The sequence below is a fragment of the Perognathus longimembris genome, chromosome 1 (assembly GCF_023159225.1).
Source record: "Perognathus longimembris pacificus isolate PPM17 chromosome 1, ASM2315922v1, whole genome shotgun sequence".
Classification (NCBI taxonomy): Eukaryota; Metazoa; Chordata; class Mammalia; order Rodentia; family Heteromyidae; genus Perognathus; species Perognathus longimembris.
In genome coordinates, this window is record NC_063161.1 from 130,222,991 (window position 1) to 130,246,055 (window position 23,065).

At 42.1% G+C, this 23,065-nt stretch overlaps 1 protein-coding gene across 1 annotated transcript in view; it reads left to right on the top strand.

Annotated features, from left to right (window-relative positions):
* The first annotated feature begins 7,223 nt into the window (after positions 1-7,223).
* The window catches only part of LOC125338645, a 163,284-nt gene continuing 147,442 nt past the window's right edge, over positions 7,224-23,065 (top strand). Inside the window, 1 exon segment of the mRNA XM_048329602.1 lies at positions 7,224-8,469. Within this exon segment, the coding sequence (XP_048185559.1) occupies positions 8,448-8,469 (22 nt within the window). The 5' untranslated portion in view covers positions 7,224-8,447.

Here is a 23,065-nt window from a genome sequence, read left to right on the forward strand (position 1 = left end):
TTTAGGTATTTTGCTTTGAATCGTTATATAGATATATTGTGCACTATGTGACAAGTATGTTTTGCCGTGTGTGCGTGTGTGCATGTGTATGTGTGCATGTGTGTGTATGTACTGGGGCTTGAACTGGGTCTGGAGCTTGGTGTTTCTGCTGAAGGTAGGTGCTTTACAACTTGAGCCACAGCTCGACTCCCAGATTTTTGTTTGGCCATTCCTGGGGCTTGAACTCAGGGCCTGGGCACTGTCCCTGAGCTTTGTTGGCTCAAGGCTAGCACTCTACCACCTGAGCCACACCACCACTTCTGGATTTTTCTGTTTATGTGGTACTGAGGAATCAAACCTAGGGTTTCATGCATGTATTACCACTAAGCCACTAAGCCACATCCCCAGCTCCTCACTTCCAGATTTTTGATGGATAATTGGAGATAAGTCTCATGGAGTTTTCTGCCTGGGCTGGCATTGAGCCATACTCCTCAGATTTCAGCTTCCCGAGTAGGTAACCACCATCACCCATCCGTGTTGTGCTATTAGCTCTTGACTCTCTCTGCCTCCCTTCCTCCCAAACCAGGAGATACAGCAGGGCTGTCCCTCTTGTCTGATATCAGTAGATGGCAGTACAGGACACTTGCGGAATAAGTACACTTAGATTCAGAGCCTATGTGGGGTCTCTTAGAAAAGCAGACAAAATAGGTCCCCTTGAATTAAGTTCTTGAAGACTCAGATTCTTTACGCTCTGTGATTGTATGTGAGTAGGTATAAAAAACTAGCTTAGGGGCTGGGAATATGGCCTAGTGGTGAAGTGCTCATCTCGTATACATGAAACCCTGGGTTCGATTCCTCAGCACCACATATATAGAAAAAGCCAGAAGTAGTGCTGTGGCTCAAGTGACAGAGTGCTAGCCTTGAGCAAAAAGAAGCCAGGGACAGTGCTCAGGCCCTGAGTTCAAGCCCCAGAACTGGCAAAAAAAACAAAACAAACAAAACTAGTCTAGTGAATGTCAATGATGAATTAGTGAAAAAAAAAGAAAAGAAAAAAGTTCTCTGTCCAGAAGGAATTAACTTAAACAGATAAACATAGCTCAAATAATGTCAATCAAATCTGAAATAATGTCGTCAGAGTTTTGTAGGGGGAAAAACACAGGACTAAAGCAATCTGAGCTGGTATTTGAATTTTGGCTATTTATAAGTTGTAGTGACAGTATTGAGAAGGCTGACGTAGGAAGATGGACAGTTGAAGTCCAGTCTAGGATACATAGCAGACACCCTGTCCATTCCTCCTTTAAATTTTGCAACTATTTTTTAGATTTACAGAAAAATTGTGAAGATTGTACAGAATTTCAAAATGTAATCCACACCCAGTTTCACCTATTATCAACATTTTACATTGTATCATTCATTTGGCCAAGTGTGTGTGTGTGTGTGTGTGCATGCAAACCAGCACAGGGCTTGAACTTAGGGCCTTGTACTCTTGCTTGGCTTTTTTGCTCAAAGTTGGCACCCTAGGGCTGGGGTGTGGCTTAGTGGATAGAGTGCTTGCCTGGCACTCTGAGGCCCTGAGTTCAACTCCTTGGTACAACATAAACAACAACAACAACAAAAGTTGGCACCCTATCATTGCAGCCACATTTACACTTTTGTTTTTTTGGTGGTTAATTGGGGTTAATAGTTGTAAGGTTCCACCCCCCCCCCATTCCGGGGGGCTTCATGCAGAAGCCCCTGCCTGTCTAAAGTCTCTGTACCTGTCTTATCTAGGTAACTGGGGCAGCTACCTCCTCTCACCTGGCTACACCTCCCGCCCCCCAGATAAAGCTTGGCCCAGTGGACAGGCAGGGGCATCTGCTTGGAGCTCTCCCGGGGGTGGAGCTTACAATATTCTCATGGATGTTCTGCCCAGGATTGTTTTGAACCATAATCTCCAAATCTCTACCTCCTGAGTCGTTAGGATTACAGGCATGAGCCAGTAGCACCTGGCTCATTTGTTCAATTAATGAACCAATTTTTGCCATTGACTGAAGTCCACGTTTTGTACAGATTTCCTTAGTCTTTAACTTATGTCCATTTTGTTTTCTTTTTGTGCCAGTAATAAGGCTTGAACTCGGGGCTTAGGTGCTGTCCCTAAGCTCTTTTGCTCAAGGTAGGCACTCTACCATTTGAACCACAGTTCCATTTCTGGCTTTTTGGTAGTTAATTGGTGACAAATCTCATAGACTTTTCCTGTCCAGGATTGTTCAAATGGTGATTCTGAGAGCTCAGCTTCTTGAATAAGAATACAGGCAGGAGCCACCATTGCCCAAACTTGCCTTTTTTTTTCTTTTCTTTTTTTTTTTTTGGCCAGTCCTGGGCCTTGGACTCAGGGCCTGAGCACTGTCCCTGGCTTCTTCCCGCTCAAGGCTAGCACTCTGCCACTTGAGCCACAGCGCCGCTTCTGGCCGTTTTCTGTATATGTGGTGCTGGGGAATCGAACCTAGGGCCTCGTGTATCCGAGGCAGGCACTCTTGCTACTAGGCTATATCCCCAGCCCCGCCTTTTTTTTTCTATGCTAGGATATGACCCAGGCTAGTATGCCAGATACAGTGATCATGTTTTCCTAGCCTTCTGTTGGTTGTAACAACTTCTCAAACTTCCTTTTTTTAATGACCTTGACAGTTTGTGCTTTTAGTTTTGATTACCTGATTACAGGTAGTCTCTAACTTCAGCCTCCTACCTTAGCTTCTGGAGTGCTGGGATTATGGGCTTGGGTCACCATATCCATATTCTCAAATTTCTTTTAAGATAAGTTAGTGCCAGGTGCCAGTGGCTCACGCCTGTAATCCTAGCTACTCAGGAAGCTGAGATCTGAGGGCCCCAGTTCAAAGCCAACCCAGGCAGGAAAGTCCGTGAGACTCTTATCTCCAAATAACCACTAGAAAACCATAAGTGGCTCAAGTGGGAGAGTACTAACCTTGAGGTGTTGCTCAGGGACAGTGCCCAGGCCCAGAGTTCAAACCCCACGACTGACAATAAGTAAGTAAGTAAGCAAGCAAGCAAGCATTTCAGCCAGTACTGATGGGTCACACCAGTAATTCTAGCTACTCAACTGCCTGAGATTCAGAGGATTGAGGTTTGAGGCCAGCCTGGGAAGAAAGTCAGTGAAACTGTCTTATAAATAGCCATTAAAAAAAAAGAAAGAAAGAGAAAAAGTGGGTCTAGCTAGGCACTCATGGCTTATGCCTGTAATCCTAGCTACTCAGGAAGCTGAGATCTGAGGGTGGCAGTTCGAAGCCAGTCCAGGCAGGAAAGTTGGTGAGACTCCTACTCAGAAAAACCCAGAGGTGGCACTGTAGCTCAAGTGGTAGAGCACTAGTCTTGAGCACAAGGAGGCTCAGGGACAGAGCCCAAGCCCTGAGTTCAAGCCCCAGGACTGGCAAAAAAAAAAAAAAAAAAAGTGGAGCTAAAGATGTGGGCTCAAGTGATAGAGTAATCCGGAGGCCCTGAGTTCAAACCTCAGCACTGGAAAAAGCAACAACAAAAACCATCCAGGTGCAAGCCTGTAGCCCTTGCTCCTCCGGAAGCTAAGATCCAAGGATCATGGTTTGAAACCAGCTCAGGCAGGAAGGTATATGAGACTCTAATCTCCAGTTAACCACCTGAAAGCCTGGTGGGCTGTAGTGCTAGCCCTTAAGTAAGAAAGTTAAGCCACAGAACTCAGGCTCTGAATTCAATCCCGACTTACCCTCCCACCCCACCCCAATCTTTAACTCCTATTTCTTGCATGGGAGCAGGAATTTATTCTCTCTTTTTACTTCTTCTACATATAACCCTGTTACATTAAAAATAAATCCTTGCTTAAAAAAAGAAAAAAAAAGTATTTCAGAGAAAATGTTAAAGTCCTTAATTAACTCCTTCCTAATCCCATTCTCTTCTTTCTTGCCTTCGGTTTCTAGAATTACTATGAAAATTGGTATTTATTTTTCAACGCACTCAAATTGTGTATGTGTGTTTGCTTCTATTGGACATACATCTAGGGGCAGAATTGCTGAATCACAGGGCATGTATAAATTCAGCTTCAGTAGATATTGCCAGCATGTTTTCTGATTTTTTTTCTTTCTTTTTTTTTGCCAGTGCCTGGTCTTGGGACTCAGGGCCTGAGCACTGTCCCTGACTTCTTTTTGCTCAGGGCACTATAGCACTCTACCCCTTGAGCCAAAGCGCCCCTTCTGGCTTTTTCTATATATATGATGCTGTGGAATCGAACCCAGAGCTTCATGTATACGAGGCAAGCACTCTACCACTAGGCCATATTCCCAGCCCTGAAAAATTTAATAGGTCCAATTCCTATAGCAATATACAAGAGGTCTAGTTTCTCTTGATGTCAATCTTTTTAATTTTAGCTATATTCTAGTGTGGTGGTATTGCATTGAATCTTTAGTTATACTCTTCTGATTTCTATTGAAATTCATTACCTCCTTGGCATACCTTTAAATTCATAGTTTTCTTTTGTGTAATTTGTCTAATCAGGTCCTGCTCTTTGTAGAGCTACATATGATTCTAGATATTGCAAATATTTTTCCCATTCTGTGGTTTGTCTATTAATGTTAATATTACTATTATTACTATTTAAGAAAAAAGGTCTCAGACTCACAGGCCCTTGCCTTATCTTTGAAGTATGGGCATTACCGATGTGGACCACAGTGTCTATCCACATCAAGTACAGGGTCTTATACACAGTAGGGAAGAGCTCTATAAGCAGCCTACAACCCCAGTACCTTTAATGGTATTATATGTCCTCCCTCTCTCTCTCCCTCCCTCCCTTCCTTCCTTCTTTTTCTTTTTTTGTGCTTGTCCTGGGACTTAAACTCAGTGCCTGTGTGCTATCTTTTGAAGTTTTTTACACAAGGCTACTCTACCACTTGAGCCACAGCTCAATTTCCAGCTTTTTGATAGTTAATTGGAGACCAAAGTCTCATGGACTTTCCTGCCTGATCTAGCTTTGAGTCTGGACATTCAGATCACAGCCTCCTGAGTAGCTAAAATTACAGGTGTGAGCCACTGGCACCTGGCATAGAACTTAACTCTATATATGTCTGAGCCCATCATGGTGCCTTGATTATTGAGCAGGACTATGTTACTTCTGTCTAACATTTCTTGTTCATTCCTCAACCTCCACTCCTACACATGCCCTAGTTGCTGGATACGTGTGTGTGTGTGTGTGTGTGAGAGAGAGAGAGAGAGAGAGAGAGAGAGATTGTCTGTTTAGCCTAGATTCCTCCTAGGCTGTGCCCCCCAACTTCATGCTATCACCATGCCCAATGATTTTAACTCTCAGAGTCAGCAATTATTTTCCTTCCTTCCTTCCTTCCTTCCTTCCTTCCTTCCTTCCTTCCTTCCTTCCTTCCTTCCTTCCTTCCTTCCTTCCTTTTTTCCTCCCTCCCACCCTCCCCTCCCTACCTCCTTCTATCTATCCTACCTTCCTTCCTTTTTTTTTCTTTCTTTTGTGCAAGCACTTAAGCTTGAACTCAGGGCCTCATGCTCTCCCTTAGCTTTTTTTGCTAAAAGTTGGCACTCTACCATTTGAGCCACACCTCTACCTCTGATACATTATATTTTTACTATATATCAGGTAATTTAAATGCATTTCTTCATTTAAGCTTCAAACTATCTTATGAAGTAAATAGTATTATTACTACCTGAGAAACTGAGATATGTAACTGACTCAGTGTCACAGATGCCACAACTAGTTCATAAACCCTAGTATGGTAGGCAGATTTCTAAGATGACTTTCCAGTGACACTACTTCCTGGCAGTATTCAGACACTTAATTTCCTCCCTTGAGTGTGACATATTTATGTAAAGAGGATACACTATAAAATTAGAATATGCAGCTGGGGACCAGTGGCTCATGCTTGTTATCCTAGCTACTCAGGATTTGAAGCCAGCTCGGGTGGGAAATTTCTTGAGACTTTAATCTCTAATTAACCCCCTCAAAAGCCCAAAGTGGAGCTATGGTTCAAGTGGTAGAGCACTAGCTTTAAGCCACACACACATACATACACACACACACGCGCGCGCGAATATGTCACATCTGTAGTTAGGTTACAAAACACAGTGACTTCTATTTTGTGACAAGACTCTATTGCCTTCTTAAGTTGCATGCTTTGATGAAGCAAGCTGCCATGTTGGAGGGGTGCACATGAAATGAACTGAGGTCATCCAGTAGCCAATAAGGAATGGAGGCTTTCAATCCAATGGTTCTGGAGGAATTCAGTCCTGCCAAGAATCACATGAGTGTGCTTGGAAGCAAGCTTCCTCAATCAAGCAAGACTTTGATTGCATTTTATAATTAACTCTGAACCAAACAATGGAGTTAAATTTTGCCTAGATTCCTGACCCACAGCAACTGTGATATAGCTGGCTCATGTCTGTAATTGTAGCTTCTTAGGGAGCTGAGATCTGGGGATCCTGGTTTGAAGCCATCCTGGCCAGACAAATCTGAGAGACTCTTATCTCCAATTAATCATCAAATTGCTGAAAGGGGAGATATGGCTCAAGTGGCAGAGCTTCGGCCTTGAGTGAAAGTCAAGGGAAAGCTCAAGGCCCTGCTTCAAGCCCCCACTACTGGCACAAGCAACAGTAACAGCAACAAAAAACCACTTTTTTGTCTTTTTGAGATTGAGCCTCACTGTGTAACAAAGGTGAGCCTCAAACTTGTGATCCTCCTGCCTACCCTCCTAAGTGTTGATAATATAGGCAAGCACCATCAGGCCCTGACTAAATGTTTTGTTGCATGATAATAGAAAATACACAGACAAGCAGGGTGTATGTAGGCACTTGAAGGGTGTCAGCAGGAAGTTCTGAAACTGGAGACCAATCTAGGCTACAGTATTTAGTTACTTAATTTATTTATCTATTCATTTTGTCAGTTGTGGGGCTTGAACTCAGGGCCTGGGTGCTGTTCCTGAGCTCTTCCACTCAAGGCTAGATTGCTAGCCTTTAGCGCAAGAGCTCAAAGACAGCGCCCAGGCCCTGAACTCAGGCCCCACGATGGACAAGAAAAATGCACTAGCTGATTCTAATTGGTCCCAAAGTTCATACTCTTTACAATCATATTAGCTTGTTTCCATAATTTTATACTGTCTCCAGGTACAAAGAGACGATGTGGTAGCAAGGTTCATTTTTGGAGGGCAAAGATTCTGTTAAATAGATCTTGCTGGAGTCTGGCAAGAAGAATCCCATGGAGCCAAGAACTTAACACTAAATCCTGAGATAATGAGGCTCAACAAAATATTTACTCTAGTGGTGCTCAACCCTGCCAGTAAGTTAGAATCACCTGAAAAACATTCCCACATGTTATTTCTAACCAATTAATAATAAAAAGCCAAATAATTTGGGAGTGGACGTGATAGATCTATATATCATACTACATATCTTCTTATTTTCAACTCTGGCTTTTTTTCCAGTTCCTCACACATGCAAGCATCAATTTGCAAAACCACTTTGCTTAAAATGCTTCTCCTCCATCCTTCATTAGCTAAATATTTATGATCTGATTTTTATATACTAGGCATTATTTCAGACACAAATACAAAATGAGCATGAAAGAAGGTCTGAGGTGTTCTGATATTAGACTTTAACAACTGAATTTAATCACTTGTTTAAATGATTGAAATTAAACCTGGAGTGCTGTGTGTTGTGGTGTACTTCTGTAAATCCCCGCTTTTGGAAGGCCAGCAGGAGGATTAAGAGTTCTAGGCCAACTGCTGTTTAAAATAAAAACAAAACAAAGCAACTACTTTTGCTGTGTGGCACCACCTTGTTAAATTAGTTTGGCATGTACCCAGTCAGCTTTGAGGGCAAGTCCCTCACAGGAAGCCCAATGGAAATTCTTGAATGAAAAGAATCTTTCGGTGTGGAAACCTCACCCACGTGGGAGGAGCTAAGGGCTTCCAGCCTACAGGTGAGGACAAGCCTCTCCCAACCCTGCTTGAAGCCTCGCTAGTGGGCGGAGTTCACTTCCAGTCACCAACAGGAGGAAAGTGTTAGGGGACTCCACCTCTTACGTGCGTGTGAGTGAGGGGCGTGGTCTGAGGACTAGGCGTGATTTGATTGGCTGGAGGGAGGAACTCCACGGGTTCGCTCCGCCCAGGCGCTTGCCCAGGTCCCGGGTTAGAGTGACGGGAGGGAGTCCCTTCTACTCCAGCCTCCCAGCTATGGCGCCGCGGTGCCGCGCCCAGTCTCCAGCTCGCCGGCCGCTACTCCACGACACTCTCCCGAGTTCCCACAGAGGGTGAGGATTGGAGTAGGCACAAGGGGGCGGCGGGACGCTGCCTGCGACCGGAATCATGAGGAGTTGCCCGACCTGTGGGGCGGTTAGCTGGAGCTGCCGCGGCACCTGCTGAGGAAAAAAGGAGAGGCCGGGCCGGTGCGGTGGCGGCGCGGTCGGGGCGCGGCAGAGGCTCGCCGGCTTCTCGGCCATGTCACTGCTCTGCGTGCGCGGTGAGTGTGCTGACTGGGGCGGGGGTCCCCAACTCATTCCCACTCGGCTCTAGGGTTCTAGTGAGCGCCGTGACCACCTCTCCCAAACTTCACTCGCCATCCGTGCCCGGGAGGACTAATGTTAAGCAGCCGTTTCTGATCCTGTGAAGAGTTGTCCCGCTCTTTCCTGTGTCCTCCCCGGTACCGAGAGGGACTGTTAGAGACGTGAGAGTTGAGCGGCAGACCCAGGTCTTATAAATCACGGGCAGGGATCTCTAAGGAGAGTGAATGAGTTAGGCGGCCGCGGGTGGTTGGCGCCTGTCAGCAGTGAGTGGCAGCTTCATTCTTCTCTCTCCACCAGAAGACTAGTTTGCTTTGTAGCAGGTGCTTTTCATCACTCTTCGAACCCATCAGCGGTGCAGCTATCGCATCCCTTCGGATAGTGTAGTTCTTGGTTCTCGTCTCTCAGGATTGCTTGTCTTTGTCTTCCGTTCTTTCCCTGAACCTCAAGCCTTATAGTCGAGGCTAAATTATTCTTATACTCCGCTTGGAAAGGTGCATTTTTTTTTCTCATTTGGGAGCCCAGGTTGGCCTTGTTCTAGAGATCCTTCTGCTTCAGCTTCCCTAAGTGTGGGATTTATAGCTATAGCATTACAAAGCAAGAAAGAGCTCTAGGATTTAAGATGAGATATGGTTCATAGACTTGGCTCCATGTGAGTAGAAATTTTCTCTCCCCCCCACTTCCTTCCTTCTTTCCTTCTCACTCTTTATTTCTCTCGCTCCCCCTTTTCCTTTTTTTGGTGTGGAGTTCCCCAGTGCCTGCCTTAATTGAATGAAGCTCAATATTGGTTTTAGGCTGACAACAGGACTGTGATTTTTTTTTGAGAGATTAATTGATCAGAAAGTGCAAGGTTTGGATTACTTCTCGAATTTGATCTTGACATTCAAGTTACTGTCTACCCCATCGGTAGATGGGATAAGGTAGCTCGATTTTATCTACTACAGCTTTCACTGGAGCCTTTTCCTGACACCCTTTACCGGATAGTTAAAGAGTTCATGTTTTTTTGGCGGTACAGATTAGAAGCATTGTTATTTGTGATCTTTCTGATACCAGTGTTTCCCCCAGCTGCTGCTGGCAAATGGAACTGCTTTGCTCTGTTCTCCACTGTTTTGTTAAATCTGTATTAACCTCAAATGGGATTTGGTTATTTCCGGGGATTATGAGACACACAATTTTTCTTCTTTCATGGTTGATTTTTCATTAATGAGAATTTTGCTTTGGTTTCAGTAAGACATTTTCTCTGAGCAGCTGGGAGTCTATTTATTCCTTTAGATCCCTGCTCTTGAGTGGCAGGATTTGGGAGAGGTTGGGTTTTGCAATGTTGCTTGAACAGTTTGTTAATTCCCTACGGCCACATTGTATCACAGGACTAGTTCTTATGAAAGATTCTTCAGGCACTTGCATTTTTAAATCAGAAATTCCTATGTAGCCGAACTCAAATAATTTCAGAGAAGTAATTGCTGGCATCTCATTTGTTATTACTCTGCTAGCTTTCATTATCTGGAAATTCTGCTATTCAGTTTCCCATTTATTGTCTATTGTAGCATGAGGTTTGAACTAATAAGGACTTTAAGCTTACATGGTGGAGCTCTACCACTTGAGCCATGCCTTCAGCTCTTCTTTTCTTTTTGCTGGTTGCTTTGGGGATGATATCTAGTACCATCCAGTAGCCATGCCGCCAGCTTTTCTTTGAACTGTAATCTTCCAGATCTCAGCCTCCTAAGTAGCTAGGATTTCAGGTGTGAGCCACTGGCCCCTATCCTTTTCTTTCTCTTTTAATGTTAAAATGGTCAAGTTTTTCATCTTGTTGTCTACAGATTAAAGGTTTTCAATCTAATGACTGACTCTCATTTTTTGGCTTAATAGTCTTGCTTGTCCTTATATAGATAACTTTGCTCTAGCATTGACTTTGGTTCAGCTTCTGCTTTGTTCTGTACTGATGTCCCATATTCTTCCATATTTTTTGCTTATCTAAAATGCATTCTTTTCTAGTTTAAAGTCTATTTTTTTGTTTTATTTTGTTTTTGAAAACTTTAGTAGTCCACAATGATCTTTCTTCTTTAAACCCTTAAAGCACTTGTGGTCTTGAATAGTACCATTGATTTGGCAATGAATCATGTACTAACTGGCACTGGGCTTGTACTGTTCCGCTTATGGTGACCCGGACCAAGGACATAGTAGCATTGGTCAGGTCAGATCTGGGATTGCGTTTAGGTGGTGTATTTCCTTGTTAAAGGCACATTGAAAAATAATACCAAGAAGTAAAAAAATTTTTTTGAGGTGTTGATTGGTTAAGACTAATGAAAGGTGTAGAAGGAATTTGAAAAAAACACATGAAAAGTTTAGTTGTGAGAAGCTTTAAAAGGTAGAGAATCATAATGGTAAATCAAAAGAGTTTTAAAACCTTTTAAAGATTATTTTGTTGCTCTAAAGAATAGAACTAAGGTGAGTGGTCTATGTTTTAACAGAAAATCAGATTTGAGTTTAACATAAAGAACTTTGAGCTACAGGGTGGTTGTGCTGGCTCAGTGGTAGAGCACTTGCTCAGTATGCACAAGTCTTGGGTTCAGTCCTTTCCACTGGAGGGAAAAAGGAAAGAAAAGGACACAGTATCACTTGCATTTTAAAAACAAAACTTTCCACTAGGAATGATAACTGGACCAAGTTGATTCATGTTGATTCTAATTAATTGAAATACTACTAGGTTTTTCTTATAAAGTGAACTTTGATAGCTGAAGTATTTATAGGACATTCAGGGTTATGGGTCGATTCTACACAGGGAGACTACTAAGATATATTTTGGTTAATAGCTACTGTGGCAAGTAGGAATGGTTTTAGAGTTTCCAGGTGTAAGGATAGACTGGTCAAATACTAGTATCAGCAAGTTGATTGTGCCTTGTCTTAGCCAGGTATCAGTGAAGGGGCAAAGGACCAATTTTCCCTGTTATGGCTATTATAAACAACTTCCTTGTAAGTACTACCTCTTCCCCTCTCCTCTATTCCATTTCTCCCCTCAGACTCTAGTCTGGCATTTTGCTGGTTATTTGGAGATGGATCTCTTGGACTTGATTGACCAGGCTGACTTTGAACCTCAATCCTCAGATTTAAGGCTCTTGAATAGCTAGAATTACAGGCTTAAGCCACTGATGCCTGGCTATATCCTCAAAATTCTTAGTTTCTAAAAGTTGAGTTTGGGGGTCAGGGATTTAGCTCAGTGGAAGAATGTTTGCCTAGCAAACACAAGGCCCTGAGTTTGATCCCTAGCACTGTTTCCCACCCCCCCCCCCCGCCCAAAAAAGTAAGGATTTTGCAAGAGTTGTACTCATGTCAATATGCTAGGTGTGTATATGTCTGTATGTATATATATATGTGTATGAGTATATATATGTACATATACATATATACGTATATGTATGTGTATGTACACACATATATATCTAACCTACCTATGCTATGTATTTCAGACTTTGCTGTATGAGGTGATTTAAAGTTTGAGTTGTGAACATGTATATATGTATATATTTACTTTTTTTTTTTAGATAGGGTATTATTCTTGTTCAGAGTGATGTTCTTCCTGCCTCAACCTCCTCCTCAGTAGCCTTTTTTTTTTGGCCAGTCCTGGGGCTTGGACTCAGGGCCTGAGCACTGTCCCTGGCTTCTTTTTGCTCAAGGCTAGCACTCTGCCACTTGAGCCACAGCGCCACTTCTGGCCATTTTCTGTATATGTGATGCTGGGGAATCGAACCCAGGGCCTCATGTATATGAGGCAGGCACTCTTGCCACTAGGCCATATCCCCAGCCCTCCTCAGTAGCTTTAATGTACAGTTTTGTCATGATACTTGAGCTGTCATAGAAAAGCTGTGAACCTCATTTTTCAAGAGTTGTTGAAATTTATTTCCTTTTGCATATAATGCCTAGGTTGAGTTGCTCTGCATGAGGAAGTTTATGAAGCTGTTTTTCATTTCCTGCTTTGTTATGATCATTTCTGAGACTACTAGGAAATGGAATAATAAAAATTTAGGCTTACAGTAAAATATTATGTTCAGTCTAATAAGGGAACTTTTTTTTTTTTTTTTTTTTTTGGCCAGTCCTGGGCCTTGGACTCAGGGCCTGAGCACGGTCCCTGGCTTCTTCCCGCTCAAGGCTAGCACTCTGCCACTTGAGCCACAGCGCCGCTTCTGGCCGTTTTCTGTATATGTGGTGCTGGGGAATCGAACCTAGGGCCTCGTGTATCCGAGGCAGGCACTCTTGCCACTAGGCTATATCCCCAGCCCCTAATAAGGGAACTTTTATTTCCTCTTTCTATTCATTTTTTCTAATGACAAGATGTTCTTTCTCAAGCATAATCTTCAAGAACAACTGTCAACTGAATTTGTCAGAGGCTCACATAGAAACATGAGGGCTGCTTCTTAGTGTGTTTTTGTTTCATCACTCCACAGTAATAAAAAGTCTAGTAAAGATATGACAGGAGGGAGTTTGTGCTAGAAGGTATATATTCCAACAACTTTTTCCTAAAGAATCATATAAATAGGGAAAGTCAATTTTTAGTTTTTAGAAATATGGATTTCCAGAAGAATCTGGTGGTTTTCCCTCCCTCCCCCATTGCTGCTTCTGTATTTCTGTACACTAAGTACTTACTTGGGACTTATGGTCAGGACAGATAGGCCTATGGACTATGTTGGATTATTAATTTTCTCTAGCAACTGTTTGTTTTATTGATTTCTGTAGTATTTCATTGTGAGTGATATTAAGAAGGAATTGGTAGGAGGGCAATGAAGTGAGAAGATGTGCCTGGCAACCAAGGAGGAGCTGGCAGTTGGACAGTGGGAAGATAATTGTTTGCATAGAATTTAAGGTATGTCAGAGATGAATCAAAGGGCTAACTCACATATGTAATTTCTATTAGTTATGAGGAAATTTGTAGAAACTCCCATCCCAAAGTAGAAAGGAAGCCTGCTTACCAAAGACAGGGTGTCCTCAGTTCAGCCATCCATACCCATGATCATATCATAGAGCCTGTTATTCCTTTGAACAGTGCTCTGCTTTTGTTTTTCTTTCTTTCTTGCCTGCTTTCTTTTCTTTCTTTCTTTTGCATTTTTTAAATTTATTAATTAAATTTTGTTGACAAGGTGTTGTGCAAAAGGGGTACAGTTACATAATAGGGCAGTGAGTACATTTCTTGTGATATCTTACACCCTTGGTTTTTTTCCCTTCCCTAGAGCAGGTAGGTATATATACAATATACAGTGTACCAAAAACATATACACTAGCCACATGGCATATGCCAAAGGAAATTCAGCTAGAACTTTAAATATGTCAACAATAGAGTTTGCTTATCTCTGTCTTATATAATCATACATATATAGCTTTTGAGCTATTGTGATCCACTGAGAGGTCTATTTTAGACCTTTTTATGTTTAGTAGTTGTTTGGTTTTAGTTACATAATGTAAGATCGCTGACCCAAACCTGTGGGAAATACCATTTGGGAAATACCAGTTTTTTGTTTCGCAGACCTGGTCTCTAGTGTCCCCGCCCCCCCCCCCCCCCCATTAACAGTCATATATCAAGGAGATCATGCCCCTTTGTTTTCTGTGTTCTAGGCTTGTCTCGTTCAACATTATTTGTTCAAGTTCTGACCATTTCGCTGCAGATACCAATATTTTATCATTTCTAATCGCTATGTAGTATTCCATTGTGTATAGGTACCACATTTTTTGGATCCATTCATCTGTAGAGGGGCATCTGGGTTGATTCCATATTTTGGCTATTGGGAATTGTGCAGCGATATGCATGGGTGTGCAGGTGTCTTATTTATCTATTTATTAATTGAACACAAATTTTTTTTTCAAATTTTTATTATCAAACTGATGTACAGAGAGGTTACAGTTTCATACGTTAGGCATTGGATACATTTCTTGTACTGTTTGTTATCTTGTCCCTCATACCCCCTCCCTCCTCCCCCTTTCCCTTCCCCCCCCCAGGTGTTCAATTCACTTACACCAAACAGTTTTGCAAGTAATGCTTTTTGTAGTTGTTTGTCTTTTTTTACCCCGTGTCTCTCTATTTTGGTATTCTCTTTCAATTTCCTACTTCCAATACCAGTATACACAATTTCCAATATACTCAGATAAGATTACAGAGATAGTGTAGGTACAACCACAGGAAGGTGATACAAGAACATCATCAATAATAGAAGCTACAGATACACATGGGACGTTGAAAGTAGTTACAACTGTGATATAACAATTGTTTCCATAACATGGAGTTCATTTCACTTAGCATCATCTTATGTATTCATAAGGGTATAGCTATTGGGCCTTGTGATGCTCTGCTATGACTTGCCTAAACCTGTACTAATTATTCCCAATAAGGGAGACCATAGAGTCCATGTTTCTTTGGGTCTGGCTCACTTCACTTAGTATAATTTTTTCCAAGTCCTTCCATTTCCTTACAAGTGGGACAATGTCATTCTTTCTGATAGAGGCATAGAATTCCATTGTGTATATGTACCACATTTTCCTGATCCATTCGTCTACTGAGGGGCATCTGGGTTGGTTCCAGATTCTCGCTATGACAAATTGTGCTGTGATGAACATTGTTGTGCTGGTGGCATTATTGTGATTTTGTTTGTGGTCTTTTGGATAGATACCCAAAAGGAAAACAAATTTTTTGACAAGGTGTTGTGCAAAAAGGGTACAGTTACATAGTAGGGCAGTGTGTACATTTCTTGTGATATCTTACGCCCTATCTATCTCTTCTTCTATCTATCTATCTCTTCTCTAGGTCAGGTAGACATATATACAATATACAATGTATCAAGAACATATACAGTAGCCACGTGGCCACGCCCAAGAAAGTTCGCCTAGGGCTTTAAATGTAATGTCGATATTAGACCATATGTCGACAGTAGTCTTATATGAACGTACATACATAGCTTTTGAGCTATTGTATTCCCTTGAGAGGTCAATTTTTGACCTTCATATGTTGAGTAATTGTTTGGTTTTAGTTACATACTGTTGGGTCGCTGCCCCAATCCTGTGGGGAATACTATTTGACAAGCAGTTTTTGGTTTCACAGATTTGGTCTCTACTGTCTCTCCGTCTCCCTTTGTCATATATCAGGGAGATCATGCCCCTTTGTTTTCTGTGTTCTAGGCTTGTCTCGCTCGACATTATTTGTTCAAGTCCCTGTGAATAACAATATTTCACCATTCCTAATTGCTATGTAGTATTCCATTGTGTATAAGTACCATATTTTTTGGATCCATTCGTCTGAGGAGGGGCATCTGGGTTGTTTCCATATTTTGGCTATTGTGAATTGTGCAGTGATAAACATGGAAGTACAAATGTCTTTTTGATATCTTGGGGTTTGCTGTTTAGGATAGATGCCTAGGAGTGGTATGGCTGGGTCATAGGGTAGGTCTATATTGAGCTTTTTGAGAAACCTCCATACTGTTCTCCAAAGTGGTTGTACTAATTTGCACTCCCACCAACAATGGAGAAGGGTTCCTCTTTCCCCGCACCCCCTCCAGCATTTGTTGTTGCCTGAGTTCAGAGTATAGGCCATTCTAACTGGGGTGAGGTGGTATCTCAGGGTTGTTTTTATTTGCATTTCCTTTACTACCAGGGATGTTGAACATTTCCTCATATGTTTCTTTGCCATTTTTATATCTTCTCTTGTGAAGTCTCTCTTTAGCTCCTTTGCCCATTTCCTAATAGGTTTATTGGGCTTGGAGGGGCTTAGTTTTTTGAGTTCTCTGTAGATGATGGATATTAGGCCTTTGTCTGTTGCTGTGCTGATGAAGATCCTTTCCCATATGGTTGGCTGTCTTTCTAGTTTGGTGGCGATGTCTTTAGCTGTGCAGAAACTTTTCATTTTGTAGTAGTCCCATTTGTCGAGACTCTCCCCTATTTGTTGTGCCCCTGGGACTCTATTCAGGAAGTTCCTTCCTGTGCCTGTAGTTCTAGCATCTTTCCTACTCTGTCCTTCAGTAGTTTCAAAGATTCAGGTCTGATGTTGAGGTTCTTGATCCATTTTGAGTTGATCTTGGTGCATGGTGATAGGCTAGGGTCTACTTTGAGTTTTCTGTATATGGCTGCCCAGTTTTCCCAGCACCAGTAGTTGAAGAGGCTATGTTTTTTCCATTGTATGTCTTTAGCTCCTTTGTCGAATATCAGCTGACTGTAAGAATGCGGCTTTATTTCTTGGTCTTCTATTCTATTCCATTGGACTTCAAGTCTGTTTTTATACCAATACTAGGCTGTTTTTGTTATGATGGCTCTATAATAGAGCTTGAAATCTGGTATTGTTATACCTCCTGCACTGCTTTTTTTTGCCTAGAATTGCTTTGGCTATTCTAGGTCTTTTGTTGTTCCATATGAATTTATGGGTTGCTTTCTCTATTTCAGTGAAGAATGTAGTTGGGATCTTGATGGGGATTGCATTGAATTTATATAACAATTTGGGCAATATGGCCATTTTCACTATATTGATTCTGCCTATCCATGAGCATGGGAGGTCTTCCTTCCTCCCTCCCTCCCTCCCTCCCTCCCTCCCTCCCTCCCTCCCTCCCTCCCTCCCTCCCTCCCTTCCTCCTCTCCTCCCCCCTCTCTTTCTTTCTTTCTTTGCCAGTCCTGGGGCCTGAACTCAGGGCCTGAGCACCGTTCCTGGCTTCTTTTTGCTCAAGGCTAGCACTCTACCACTTGAGCCACAGCGTCACTTCGGGCTCTTTCTTTCTTTCAAAGAACAATATTTCTCTTTATGGTGGATCTTTCTTTTCTTTTCTTTCTTTCTTTCTTTCTTTCTTTCTTTCTTTCTTTCTTTCTTTCTTTCTTCTTTCTTCTTTCTTTCTTTCTTTCTTTCTTTCTTTCTTTCTTTCTTTCTTTCTTTCTTTCTTTCTTTCTTCTCTTTCTTTCGTTCTTTCTTTCTTTCGTTCTTTCTTTCTTTTTTTTTCCAGCCCTGGGGCCTGAAATCAGGGCCTGGGCACTGTCCCTGAGTTTTGTTTGTTCAGGGCTAGCACTCTACCACCTGAGCCACAGCTCCACTTCCAGCTTTTTCTGTTTTTGTGGTACTGAGGAATTGAACCCAGGGCTTCATGCATGCTAGGCAAGCACTCTACCACTAGGCCATATTCCCAGCCCCCTGCTTTTGTTTTCTTAAACATCAACATCTCACAATTTGGTCATGTTCTGCAGTTCATCTTTCTGGCCTTAGTCTTTCAATTGCCATTCCACTATGAAATAGGATTGGTATTTTAGGCGTTGGTTTTAGATAGACAGGACTCACTAAACATGTTGGGTTCACTATTTATGAGTTGTGTGCCCTTGCATTTATTACTTGACCTTATTGAACCTTAATTTCCACACCTTTCAATTTCATGTATCTATTCAACCATATTTATTGAGCCAGCTATTTTTTTTTTTTTTTTGCCAGTCCTGGGCTTTGAACTCTGGACCTAGGCAATGTCCCTGAGCTCCTTTTGCTCAAGGCTAGCACTCTACTACTCGAGCCACAGCTCCATTTCCAGCTTTTTTTTTTTTTGTGATTAGTTGGAGATAAGAGTCTCATGGACTTTTCTGCTTGGGCTGGCTTTAAACTGCAATTCTCCGACCTCAGCCTCCTGAGTAGCAAGGATTACAGACATGAGCCACTGGTCCCCTGAGAAAACTATTCTTGTGGAGCTTCATTCCGTTAAAGAAAGATGTAGAAATCAAATAGGTAATATAATTTCAGATAAACTTACAGTAAAAGAAATACAGTAGAGTAAATGGATTGAGAATAATCTGAATGGGAGAATTATTTGAAATAACATTGTTTTGGAAGTGTATCTTAATGATAGAGTGTTTGCCTAGCACACATGACTCCCTGGGCTTGATTCCCAGCACCACCAAAAGAAAACGAAGAAGGTGAAAGATGGTTTTGCAAAGTATCACAGGGGAGGTGACATTTGAACTGAGTCCTGAATGTCAAGGGAAAAAACATCAGTCAGATCCAAGGTAAGCGTTTCAGGCAAAGTGAATAGGCAGTACAAGTATCAAGCTGGAAACATGGATATAGGCCTATAATCCCAGTACACAGGAGGCTGAGGCATGAACATTGAGAATTATAGGATAACCTAGGTTATAGTGTGAGATCCCTTCTAATTCCCTCTCAAAAAGTTTAAACTAAGAAGTAAATGCAAGTATTTTGAAGTGGACTAAAAGGGATGATTGTGGGGAAGTATGGTCTAGAAATACAGGAAGATACCAAATTATTTAAGGCTGTAGACCATGACAAAGAATTTGGATGTTATTTTGGTTAGCAGTGGAAGCCACCGAGTTCATTCTGAACAAGAGAGTGATACTTTGGTTTGTTTATGTTTTATGGATGAATACACTGAGGGTAGGAAGTCATGGCTGACAACATTGGGAAGCAGGGGACCTTTATTGTTTAGTTACTTATTTACTTATGCCAGTCATGGGGCTTGAACTTAGGGCCTGGGCATTGGTCCCTGAGCTTTTTTGCCCAAGGCTAGTGTTCTACCACTTTGAGCCACAGTACCACTTCTGGTTTTCTGGTGGTTAATTGGAGATAAGAGTTTCATGTAGGGCTGGGAATATGGCCTAGTGGTAGAGTGTTTGCCTCATATACATGAAGCCCTGGGTTTGCTTCCTCAGCACCACATATATAGAAAAATCCAGAAAGGTGCTGTGGCTCAAGTGGTAGAGTGCTAGCCTTGAGCAAAAAGAAGCCAGGGACAGGGGCTGGGACTATGGCCTAGTGGCAAGAGTGCTTGCCTCGTATACATGAAGCCCTGGGTTCGATTCCTCAGCACCACATATATAGAAAAGGCCAGAAGTGGCGCTGTGGCTCAAGTGGTAGAGTGCTATCCTTGAGCAAAAAAAAAAGCCAGGGACAGTGCTCAGGCCCTGAGTCCAAGGCCCAGGACTGGCAAAAAGAGAAAAAGAAAGAAAAAAAAAAGAAGCCAGGGACAGTGCTCAGACCAAGTTCAAGCCCAGGACTGGAAGAAAAAAAAAATCTCATGCAATTTCTTGCCCTGGCTGGCTGTGAACCATGATCCTCAGATCTCCGCCTCCCAAGTAGCTAGGATTACAGACATAAGCCACCAGTGCCTGGCTCACAAGGCCTATTTATTTATTATTTTGCCAGTCCTGGGCCTTGGATTCAGGGCCTGAGCACTGTCCCTGGCTTCCTTTTGCTCAAGACTAGTACTCTGTCACTTGAACCACAGTGCCACTTCTGGCCGTTTTACATATATGTGGTACATGGGGAATTGAACCCAGGGCTTCATGTATACTTGGCAAGCTCTCTTGCCAGTAGGCCATATTCCCAGCCCCACACGAGGCCTATTTAAAAGGTTAATAAAATAGTACAAATGTTGAATGAATTGTGACTTAGACTATAATAGCAGTACTAGGAATGGTAAAAATATCTATAGTAGGGGCTGGGGATATGGCCTAGTGGCAAGAGTGCCTGCCTCGGATACACGAGGCCCTAGGTTCGATTCCCCAGCACCACATATACAGAAAACGGCCAGAAGCGGCGCTGTGACTCAAGTGGCAGAGTGCTAGCCTTGAGAGGGAAGAAGCCAGGGACAGTGCTCAGGCCCTGAGTCCAAGGCCCAGGACTGGCCAAAAAAAAAAAATCTATAGTAGACTGTTGCTGAGGTAATTGTGAAAGTGATTATCACTATGCCAGACATAAAGGAGTACTTAATTTTAAATATAAAATCAGCAATTAGTAAGCACAAGGTCCTGAGTTGAAATTCCACAAACCATGCACACACACCACTACTACCACCACTATTACCACTACCAAACTCCAAATGAAAACCCCAAATCATAGTTGTTTTCATCCAGCTTTATGACATCTACTCATCTAGGCCAGGAAACAGGAAGTCATATTGCATTTCTCAATTGAGGAAGAAAACATAAAGAAAGGAAAATTATTAGGTTCAGTTGAATTAGTAGAATCTATAAGATAAATTACCTATAAGAGTTAGGCAACGTAGCTCATGCCTGTAATTACAGCTACTTGGAAGGTGAAGATAGGGAGGTTCATGGTTTAAGACCAGCCCAGGCACATAGTTAGACTCACCTAAATCTATAAACTTGGCATGATGATGTGTTCCAGTTATTCCAGCTGTTCAGGAGACCAAAGGTAGGAGTATCACAGTCTGAGGTTGGGCAAATATACAAGAACTGGCTGGGCACTGGCGGTTCATGCCTATAATCCTAGCTACTCAGGAGGCTGAGATCTGAGTATCCTTGTTTGAAGCCAGGAAAGTCTGTGAGACTCTTATCGACAACTAACAATCTGAAAACTGGAAGTGGAGCTGTGGCTCAAAGTAGTAGGGTGTTAGCCTTGAGCAAAAATCTCAGGGACAGTGCCCAGGCTCTGAGTTGAAGCCCTATGACTGACCAACCTCCTCCCCTCCATCCCTCCAAAAACAAAACACACGGGCTGGGAATATGGCCTAATGGTAAAGTGCTAGTCTCGTAGACATGAAGTGCTGGGTTTGATTCCTCAGCACCACATATATACAAAAAGGCCAGAAGTGGTGCTGTGGCTCAAGTGGCAGAGTGCTAGCCTTGAGCAAAAAAGAAATTTACTCTTTACCTGACTTATGTAACTGTAACCCCTCTGTACATCATCTTTATAATAATTTAAAGAATAAAAATGATCAACCTTAAAGTATAGGGCATCTTATTGAATATGAAATGAAGTATGTATGATGATGATTGATAATGATGGTAGTAATGAGTACATGTTTACCTTACCACCATTCCTCTGTATAACAAACTCACAAAGAACACACCAAATCAACACCTCTAGCATTCATCTTCCAAGTTATATTTTAAACCAAGGACAGATTCTAATATCTCAAATTTAACATGTCTAAAACCCAAATAATAATCTCTCTATATGCTATTCTATTTCCTATCCCAATTTCCAACACCACAGAGAAAAACTTGATCCCATGGTTCTTTTGGGTCCCTCAGATGGAGTTTCTATAGTGTATTTTTAACCTCTATTTTATATATTATCAAACTGACCTTGCTTCATATTAGTCGTATGCTAGTTAGTTGCCATTTCCCTTTCTAAGCTCTGAATTTCTTGGGGGCAAAGTCCAGTTCTTACTTTTATGTAAAAATTTATATACCCTGGGTGACTAGTTCGATGCCTCACCCATAATCAAAGACTCAATAAATGTTTATGGGACTGTTCACATCCTCTTTGTAAGTTTCAAAATACTTAATGCCTGGGCAGGAAAGTCCATGAGACTCTTATCTCCAATTAATGACCAGAAAACCAGAAGTGGTGCTATGGCTCAAGGGGTAGAGCACTAGCCTTGAGCTGAAGAGCTCAGGGACAGCACTGGGCCCAGAGTTCAACCCCTACCACCACCACCACCACCCCCCCCCCCCCCCCGCCAAAAAAAATCATAATAATGAAACAGCTTGGTACTGGCACGAAGACCAACGAAACAGAAGACTCAGAAATAATCCCCCAGATGTGTATAGCTGTTTAATATTCGATAAGGGAGCCAAAAACATAGACTAGAAGAAAGACAGTCTCTTCAACAAATGGTGCTGGGGAAACTGGATATCCACATGCAGATAACCAAAACTAGATCCTTATATATCACCTTGTACCAGCCAGCATCAATTCAAAGACCTCAATGAAAGGTCTAAAACCATGAGATGATTTTATTTTACTCTATTTTGGAGATACTAGGGTTTGGATTCAGGGTTTTGGATTTCCTAGGCAGACATTCTTACCACCGGGACTCCAGCCCTAATTCATGCACCTTTATGAATTCCAACTTGTAGTTAATTCGAGATGTCTTAAACAGGACCACATAGTCTCTTAAACAATAAATAAATGTTTAATTAACATTTCATTTTGCTTACTGTGTGTATATTTCAGTGATTTAGTAACCATAGGATTTCCCTGTAGGATACATAGTGAATTTTAGTAAAGGCCAAGAAATAGGTCTGCAGCAGTGGTTCATGCTTATAATCCTAGCCTCCTGGGAGATTGAGACAGAAGTTCTCAATTCCCAGGGGCTTGGGGCCTGTATATTAAAAAATAAAAATAACTGGGGACTGAGGATATGGCTCAAGTGGTAAAGTACCTACCTAGTATGGGCAAGACCCTGGGTTCAATCTCCAATATTGCATTTATTATGATTTGTGCATAAGATAAGCAGTGTTCACTATAATGGTTTTAGGCATTAAGTTAAATATTAAGTTCAGTGACTTGGATACTATCCTGTTGTGGATTTTTTTTCTTTTTTTTCTTTTTGGTGCCAGTCCGAGGGCTTGAACCCAAGGCCCAAATGCTGTCCATAACCTTTTTCTCTCAAGGCTTGCACTCTACCACTTAAGCCTCAGCTCCACTTCTAGCTTTTTAACAGTTAATTGGAGATAAAGTCTCAAGCCTGCTGAGCTGGCTTAGAACCTCCATCCTCAGATCTCAGTCTCCTGAGTAGGATTACAGGTGTGAGCCACTGACCCCAGATCTTATTTTTCTTTATACTTCTAGATAGCCTT